The following is a 9,260-nucleotide window of genomic DNA, read 5'->3' on the forward strand; positions in this document are numbered from 1 at the left end:
ACAGATACAAGCGAACAGATGCGCATTGCAAACCGTGCATGTATTGCCATAAATCAAACAGAGTTGTCACACGCGCTGCGCCACGTGCAGCTTGAAAAATTTCCGTTGTAACTCCTGCGCAATCCTTGTTCCAGATGGTTTCCGTCTGCTAATTACCATTTTCACTGCAGGCAACTACCGACTAAAGAGCCGTTAACATGAGTGCTCCGCGCGTGCACTTACCCAACTACGCCGACGCCAAGTACACGGAGGCGTTGGGCCGGCTGCGGTTCCTGCTGCAGGAGTACGACAGCGGCAGCTACGGCGGCTCCGAGCCGGGGGCCGGCTCCAGCTCCGGCGGAGCGGCCGACCGCGCCGGCGCCCGGGAGCCGGCTCCCGAAGCCGCCGTCCGCCAAGACCGGCGCGGCGCCTCCGAGCCGGACGTGGGGTTCCGGAGACCTGCCGCCCGGCGTCTCGCGCTTCCGCCGGGCGGCTGGCAGCAGGTGGTGCCAGACGTCGACCATCGGCGCGCCCATGTGGACATTGCTACGCTGGGTGTGACGGTGCAGGCGTCTGCTCGACCGCGGACGGTGCTGGAGCCGCCCCTGCCCCCGCCGCCGGCTCCGCCGCGTCTGTCAGTGTCACTGTCGGCTCCGGCTCCGGCTCCGGCGCTGGCTCCGGCGCTGGCTCCGCCCTCCCCGCGGCCCAGAACTGGGGCGGTGTCTCCCCTGCTGCCCGGCGCCGGGCGAGTTCCTCCGGCTCTGAGGGAGACGGAGGCGGCTGACGCGGGCACCAGCACCAGCCAACTACTGATCGCCGACGGCAGCAAGGTAAGAAGGCCGCTTAGAGCAGACCATTATTGACCAGGGCTCCAGACCCTCGCTGTGGCTAAGGATAACGTTTGGGCTTGGTTTGGATAACAGCTCTTTTTGGTTACTTGTTTCGGCGCTGTTGCCAGGAACATAATAGTTAAGATGTTGATCGTTTGACAGCGGTTTCTTCTTAGTGATGTAAAAAAGGAAGGTTTAAGTTAACTTAAATATAATGTTAACTACTGGTCACTTTCAAACATATAAAAGTACTGTAGCCAACAGTATAGGAGATGCTTCCAACGCATTTGAATATTTGCACTATCACATCCTGAAACATCTTTCAGACATCACTAATCCAAGTAACGTATTTTGAACAGGCATGCGAACACCTATTTTAACATATAGAATACACCGCAAACACTGACATGGTGAAAATAGCACAACAGATGCAGTTCAACACAGGTAGCGTCGACGTGACGGAAAGGACGGAAGACAGTTACAAAACATACCACGACGCTGAGTTCCTGTTCAACTCTGGACTTCCCACGCGGATAAGTGACTCTGAAACTTTGCGGTCAGGGAGATCTGTGTTTGACAGGCGATGTTCACTTCCAGAGCCAGTTCATCTATCCATGAGAAACAGAGATCACTATGCCGTTCCGTAAAATGTGGATCATTTTAGGGAATGGCATGGTAGCGACTTTGACGGTCAAGCACATTCAAAGCACCCATGTCATGTGTCATTCTTGATCAGTCAGTAGGTCAGTTGCTTAGTCTGACCTCTAGCGGTGGGCTCTGTTCGTCCCTGACCTTCGAACCCGGTGCTGCTGCTGCCTCCTCCTGACCTCCAAGCCTAGGGCTGCCTGTTGCCTCCGACTGACCTCCAAGCTTAGGGCTGTCTGTTGCCTCCGACTGACCTCCAAGCCTTGGGCTACCTGTTGCCTCCGACTGACCTCCAAGCCTTGGGCTACCTGTTGCCTCCGACTGACCTCCAAGCCCACGGCCACCTGTTGCCTCTGACTGACCTCCAAGCCTAGGGATACATGTTACCTCCGAATGGCCTCTAAGCCTAGGGCTACATGCTGCCTCTGACTGACCTCCAAGCCTTGGGCTACCCGTTGCCCCCGACTGACCTCCCAACCTACGGCTACCTGTTGCCTCCGCCCAACATGCCGAGTGCTGGCGGCCGCTGTCGGCAGGAGCGCCAGCTGGGGCAGCTGGCCCGCAGTCAGGAGCAGCTGGTCGACCAGCTGCAGCACGAGAACCAGCTGCTGAGGGACATGATGGACGAGATGCAGCAGCAGGTGCAGGAGCTGGTCTTCGAGAACAGGACACTGGCCGAAGAGCGCAGGTCTGTATCGGCTGGGGAGGGGAAGGGGAGGTGGCGGTTGCCATCGGGCAGAGATGCAGGCGTGCCGATTGGCCAGAGGGCGTGACCTCACCAGGGTTCCCACAGGCCACGGACAAACCTGGGCGTGGTTGAGTGGGTTGCTGAAGGCCTATGGGGCGCTGTGGCCTTGTTAGTCGATTGATACCTATATGGTGGCTGCTGCGTGCGCTTGGCTGGATGCCCTTTCGTCGTCCCCCGACCGACAAAAAGTCTCGCAGTGGCTCAGTGACCCGACCAATGTAAATCGCGCGCCTGGGCCTTATCCCTACTTTGAATACTGCCTCACAGGCCCAGACCACCACAGAGCAGACTGTTCGGTACTAGTGATACCTGACGGATGCAAAGGCTCACATCAAATGAGGAGGCCCCCGTTCGGCGCAAAAAACCCTCTGATTGGCATTTGAAGGCTTGCCCCCACGATCCTGGCCCGTTAATACAGCCTTCGAGCATCCATCTCGGCCCTTGATCATCAGTCCCGAGGCGCCATTCAGGACCCTCGGAACCTAGGGGGATGGCTATGTGCCCCAACCTCTTTGTCTGCTTCACTGCTCTCAAAAATCCTCGTTGAGTGTTTAGGCTACACGCTCTGATACTGAATGTATAGGTCGGAGTGTCAATCGCCCCATGTCCGTTGTCAGATGATGATGCCAGATGTCAGATGATGTCAGATATTAGTCAGACGATGTTCGCCACCTTGGCGAGCGCCGGCCGCTGTCCGCTGTCCGAGGTCGGTCTGCTCCTGTCCACCGTCTGGCTGTCCACCGCCCGCCGAGTAAGCGTCGGCCGGCTGCCGCCGTCGGCAGGACGCGGACCCGGCTGGCCGCTGCCGTCGGGCCGAGCGGCTCGCCTCGCGCTCCGGCCGCTCCCACCGGCGGTGACGCGCCGGCGCCCGGCGCCCGCCCGCCCCGGCCGCAGCCGGAGCCGCAGCCGGAGCCGGAGCCGGCAACGGAGCCGGAGCCGGAGCCAGCAGCGGAGCCGGCGGAGCTGGAGCGGTGCCGAGCCGAGGCGGCCCGGCTGGCGGCGGTGGTGCGCGAGCACGAGCAGTGGCGGGCCGGGCCGTACCAGCAGCAGCAGCAGCGCCAGCTGGCCGAGCGGCAGCAGCTGACCGAGGCCCTCGGCACGCTGCAGGTCAGTTCAGGCGGTGAGAAAGATCGCAGGTCAGGTCAGGCGGTCAAACAGACTGCAAATCAGTTTAGACGGTCAGACAGGCTGCAGGTCAGGTCAGGTGGTAAGACAGGCTGCGGATCAGGTCAGGCGGTCAGACAGACTGCAGGTCAGATCAGGCGGCCAGACAGACTGCAGGTCAGGCCAGGTGGTCAGACAGACTGCAGGTCAGGTCAAGTGGTCAGACAGACTGCAGGTTGGGTCAAACGGTCAGACAGAGTGCAAGTCAGGCCAGGCGGCTAGACAAACTGTTAGCCAGTTCAGACGGTCAGACAGACTGCAGGTCAGGTCAGGCAGAGTGCAAGGTCAGCACAGACACGTACGGCGTCACTGCAACACCGAGACACTGAAACACGGGCCACACTGACACTGTGTACAGATCCGCACAACGGCAATATCGGTCAGGTCATTGCATTGACATAGTAACTTTCAGAGGGCTAACTTTAAGGCTGTACGTGCGGCTTTCTCAAGGGCCGACGGTTGTATATCCCTTTCTGGTTAATGGAAGCTTTCCCCGACGTGTGCTGATAACGCCCGGTGAGCTCCTTCTTCAGCACCTGCCGTCATGTTTGCTGCGTGATGACGACTGGAGCGTGGTCGCGCGAATGAAAAAGTCAAAAAGTGTCGATTGCTTGCCAAGCCACTTCAGAGATCTGCAAAGATGGGAGTGGGGTGCTTCATGTGGTGTTTGATGCTGGCGTGCCTGTTGCGTGCAGAGCCGAGTCAGTGAGCTGCAGAGACGGGAGGAGGATGCGTTGGAGAAGGTGTCGCAGAGCGTGCGGCTGTCGGAGCAGGCTCAGCTGGAGAAGGCTGAGGCCGAGCACGCGGCAGAGGTGCTCAGAAGGTGCGCCACCGGGGAGGGGACAACGCCACATCTTGAAGTGGTGCCGTGCTCGCATGGCCATAACGCACAAACACCTCTGTGTTTAAATCTTTCATCTCTTGATGGCGTGTATGGAACAGAATGCATCAGCATTTTCTCCCACGCACCAACACTACAGCGCATTTAAAAGAGCCTCAGGCACAGTTTGCCAGCCTTTGTCGGTTTGGTGTTCCGAAGTACCGTGCACAGGTTTGGTGTTTATACATGGCCGGCCTGGTGGCTGACCGTTGGCTCCTTGCGCGCATCCGCAGGGAGCAGGCGAGTCAGCAGGAGCGGCAGGAGCGCCTGATCGCAGACCAGGAGCGCAGGGTGGCGGCGGCCCGGGAGGAGGCCGAGCGCTCTGTGCAGGCCAGCTTCGACCGGCTGCGGGCCCAGCTGGAGGAGCTCACCGAAAAACTGGGCCAGGTCAGCCAGCCGTCCGTACCCCGCTCTGGGCCAGGTCACTGCCGGCCCGTGCTGACCCAGGTCAGGCGGCTCCATCCGCTGTCCGATGGTCCGATGCAGACATGATGACACCGACACCGCTGGTGCCGTCCGCTGGCAGCTGGAGGCGGAGCGACAGCAGTGGCAGCGTCTGGAGCAGGAGCTGCGCGGCGCCGTCCAGGCGCAGCAGCAGGCCACCGATGAGGCCAGGCTCGACGCCGAGCGCGCCGCCGCGCGGCAGCAGCAGGAACTAGCGCAGGAGCAGCGGCGACGCGTGAATGTAAGTCGTAGGGAAGTACTGTGGAAAGACAGCTTTACCCTTCCAAAGACCTCTGACCAGGGATGAGTTGTTTATGTAAACTAACACCAGTAAACTGTCAAGTAAGAAATACCCACAATACCGTCGTAATGTACCCACCATGGTAATTCGGCTCACTCAGAGCAAGACAAAGCAAAACAAAAATCACGCTCGTAATTTCGAAGACATTCGGTGATTTGTAGTTGCACACAGGGTGCCATTTCCTAAAATTGGTTGGTTAGGGAGGGGCGTGGCCAATAAGGTTGGCCTAACTTACTCCCAGAACCTGTTACCACCCCCACCCACCCCCCTTTTCGGCTGCATCCAGCCATTTACCTCCGCAATATGAAAACAAAACAAAAACGCTTGAATTTTTTTCGTCGTTTCCAAAATTCTTCCACGCAAAATGTTTGGGTTTGATCTTTCAACAAACATTCGGTTTCATTCTGTATCAAAAAGAGAACACTGCTCTGCTTTGCTGCCACTGTGTGGCCCGGTCGTGCAGCGATTAGCTGCTGTACCAAATGATAACTCGGTGATTGGTTGCCCCACCAGATTTCCATGAAGTGGTCGGTTGAGTGCCTGCTCACGCCATAAACGGCAGACATTTTACCGTGTTGCGATTGGTCACCTTGGATCGGGTCTGGTCAATAGGCAGAGGCGCAGCTGGAGACCGTGAAATCGGCGGCAGAGCGGGCCGAACAGGAGAGACGGGGAGAGACGGAGACGCTGCAGGCTGAGCGGGCGTCTCTCCGCAAACAGCTGGCCTTGGCGGAGAGCGCGCTCAGCACCGCCCAACGGGACAGGGTCCAGCTGCAGGAGCAGGTGAGCGACTCCCACCGACACAGGGCTTAGCTGCAGGAGCAGGTGAGCGACTCCACCAGGACAGGGTTCAGCTAGAGGAATAGGTGAGCGACTCCCACGGGACAGAGTCCAGCTACGGGCAGGAGCAGGTGAGCGACTCCCACTGGGACAGGGTCCAGCTGCAGGAGCGGGCGAGCGACTCTCACCGGGACAGGGTTCAGCTGCAGGAGCAGGTGAGCGACTCCCACTGAGATAGGGTTCAGCTGCAGGAGCAGGTGAGCGACTCTCACCGGGACAGGGTCCAGCTGCAGGAGCAGGTGAGCAGCTTAAAGATGACGTAGCGTGGCCTCACCCAAAGGCGGAGCAGACGCCCGTGTCCGCTTTGGAACCGTCGGCATAAGTGATTTTGTGTCTCCGATATCTTTTGATATGTTGCAAGGCTGTTGATCTGGCAGCACACATAATTTTGCTTCCGAGCCCCCGACAATGATCCGCTGACAGTTGGCGATACTATTGTCCAAGGAGGGGTTGGCAGGCCACGCGGGCGCACCACACCCCGAAAACTTGGCCACTCTGACGAAGGACATCACGAACACACGTACAGAACGGGGCGACACATAATGTTTGTTCGCCGCGAAAAGTTGATGTTTGATGTGAGAACACAACGCCATGTGTTGGGTGGTTTGATCATTGCGCCAGCTTGCAAGCACACCGTATCCCCAACGACTTCCTTCGGGTCGTAGTGATCTGATTGCAGGCATTTGGAGTAGTTGGGATGGTGAGCCATTAGATGGGTTTCATCGATCTATTTATCCATCGGTTCCAACCGTCGCAAGTCTTCCTCTCGGCAGTTGCACGACTGGTTTGGCTGGGGTCCAACCGCTGTCCAGTTGCGTCCAAACCGTGTCGTGGTTCTCCTCATGCGACAGGGTGACCTCGTTGTATTCGGTGGTCACATCTCGGTTGGACCACCCCACACACACCGGCGAGCTGCCGCACACAACGCCGACAGAGAGAGACTCCCCCCACGCGCCCGAGCAGCACCTCTTGTACTCGTTCCAAGGCTCGTTCCCGCAACACGATCTGCGAGCGACTGGCCGGCGCCACCGTGACGCACCGCCCCGAGCCGTGATTGTTCTCACCCAGACATGAGTCATCGCCCCACTCGCCTTACATGCTGACACACGGCCCCGGGGCATGGTCCACTGCTACACTCGTTCAGCAGCTCTGAGGCTGTAGGGGACCGCAACACCAGCCCGCCACAGTATCTACTCGGGGCGCACGAGTGCTGCAGCCCTGTATCACTTCTAATTCACAGCTTGACGAGGTTTGGCGAGCATTCCTCAGCGATCCAGGGCATACTCACGCTCCAGTGCTGGCCCATGGCCCGGTGGTGCTGTTTGGCGAAGTCGGTCGGCAACCCTCAGCGTGGTCTGCCCTCGCCCCTCAGGTGAACATGCTGGAGCGGCGGACGTCCGGCGAGCAGCTGGACCGGCAGGCGGCCGAGCGCGGTCGCGTCGACGACGTCAAGACGCTGACGCAGCAGCTGGAGACGCGGGAGCAGCAGCTGCTGAAGGCCGTGGCGCAGGTCCGCGCCCAGAGCGACACCCGCGCCGAGCAGCTGGAGACGATGCTGGAGTCGCAGGTCAGGTGACGACTAAGCCTCTGAACGGGCCGTGGAAAGACTGTTCTGTTATTTCCACGAGATTGTGTTTTGTCACCCGGTGTAGATGCCGTAAGATGACCGATTCGCTTAGTTCCGCGCAGACTAACACCGTTTTAGGTAGCAGTGCCCACCTCGGCTTCTGAAGTGTTCCTCCCTCCGTACTCCGAAAATCGGTCGCATCAGCAGTGAATGCCCTTGATTCAGCAGCAGCCGCCGTGCTGTGAGGTGCTTCGAGATTGGTGCGAGGTGCTTCGTTTGGGATTGTGTGCACCGCGCACTTTACTTTCTCATTGTGGAACTATGCTTTAGATATTTTAACCAGCTGCTAGCTTAACTGACAAGCTGCCTCCATCTAGTATTTTCGCTATCTCACCCACGACGACAAAAAAATGGGAAGCTAGTGTAGTCTTGTCATGTGCTTGTTTATAAGCGGGCTTCCTAGTTTAGTCAATATGCTTAACTTTCAGCAGCGTGTCGCTAAATTCGCCTCACGAGGAAAACACCAAACTCTGCGTGACGTGCGGTCTCGGATGCACGCGTTTATTGTGCACGCTCCGCAGGTTTGGGATGCTGCACGGATGTTGCACGGATACTGTTTGGGATGCTGCACGGATGTTGCACGGATACTGTTTGGCATGTTGATGCTGGATGACACCGTGCACGAAATTTCAGTGCGGGCTTTCCATCAAAATAAGTTTATTTTACGAGTTCACATTCCGTGCAGTGCAGCACTCAGCTTGAGCCAGCTTCAGCGAGCCAGCTGACTGTCGCACGTCTCCCCGCCAGGCGGCGCTAGTGGAGCGACTGGAGGCGGAGTGCGCAACGCTCGCCGCGCAGCTGGCAGCAGCCGAGAGCAGCCGGCAGCAGCTGGCCGAGAGCAGCAGCCAGCTGGAGCGGCGGCTGGCCGAGACGGAGGCGGCGCGGCGACGGCTTGAGTCGCGCTGCTACCAGTACGGCCGGCAGCACGAGCAGCTGCTGCTGCGGGCCGAGGGCACCGAGCGCCAGCTGCGCCTCAGCGCCGCCGCCGCCACCCAGCTGGCCGACCAGCAGCAGCTGCTGGTGGACGAGAGGCGCCAGCTGCGCAGCCAGCTGACGCTCGGCAGCTCGAGGACATGAGCCAGGAACGGCGGACGCTGGCCGGCCCTGGAACCCGAGGTCCTGGCAGGGGGGATGGCGACGACGCCGGGCATCTACGCTACAGACTACCAAACGTCACCGGCGCGCTGGTGGCTTGCGTGAGTCAACTGCGCCCCTCTGCGAGCGTCGTATGCCACATGAGACCGTGGGTTTGATGGATTGGCCCTAGTGCATGCCAAGTGTCCGACTCGTCAACCTCCATCGCGCGTTGGCCATAAGGGCTTCCAAGCCCAAATCGCGGACATATTCTTGCCGTTCCATTAGTTTCACAAGGTTACTCAATGCCATTATTACATGATGAACTATGCAATGAAGTCTATCCACAACGGGTGTTACGAGTAGGTCAGTGTCTAGGCTGAACAGGGTTTGTTGCAATGCTTCGAGACAACGTAATCGACTGTGGCCACCGGTGAGTTTCTGGATGTGATGTGTTTTGATGACGGTGAGACAGCGCTGACTGCCATATCCTGTTCCGCATCGGGCTGGCTCTCTACTGTGCCATGAAACACGCCCAACGTGTGCAATTTATTGATCACCAACTGCCGACAGAAATACAAGCGAGGCCAAGGGTGGATATTAGTGATATGGGCTCAGGGACGCGTCGGGCACAGTGGCTCAGGGCTTGTTGTTGACTGGGGTTTCAGGGCGCGCCGACTTCGCAATGGTTGAGCACGGCGGACATTTGAGTATTCAGGTATTATCCA

The 9,260-nt window shown here is 58.7% G+C and overlaps 1 protein-coding gene across 1 annotated transcript; it reads left to right on the plus strand.

Annotated features, from left to right (window-relative positions):
• Nucleotides 1-197: 197 nt before the first annotated feature.
• Nucleotides 198-8,820, plus strand: LOC119094975 (putative abhydrolase domain-containing protein DDB_G0269086). The gene is made up of 11 exons (XM_037217885.1): nt 198-320; nt 1,991-2,142; nt 2,833-2,953; nt 3,274-3,309; nt 4,062-4,189; nt 4,480-4,633; nt 4,773-4,931; nt 5,604-5,774; nt 7,204-7,398; nt 8,206-8,262; nt 8,776-8,820. The coding sequence occupies exons 1-11, from the start codon at nt 198-200 to the stop codon at nt 8,818-8,820; spliced, it is 1,341 nt and encodes a 446-aa protein (XP_037073780.1).
• Nucleotides 8,821-9,260: the final 440 nt, after the last annotated feature.

Source organism: Pollicipes pollicipes, unplaced genomic scaffold (assembly GCF_011947565.3).
Source record: "Pollicipes pollicipes isolate AB1234 unplaced genomic scaffold, Ppol_2.1 Scaffold_4219;HRSCAF=4965_pilon_pilon_pilon, whole genome shotgun sequence".
NCBI lineage: Eukaryota > Metazoa > Arthropoda > Thecostraca > Pollicipedomorpha > Pollicipedidae > Pollicipes > Pollicipes pollicipes.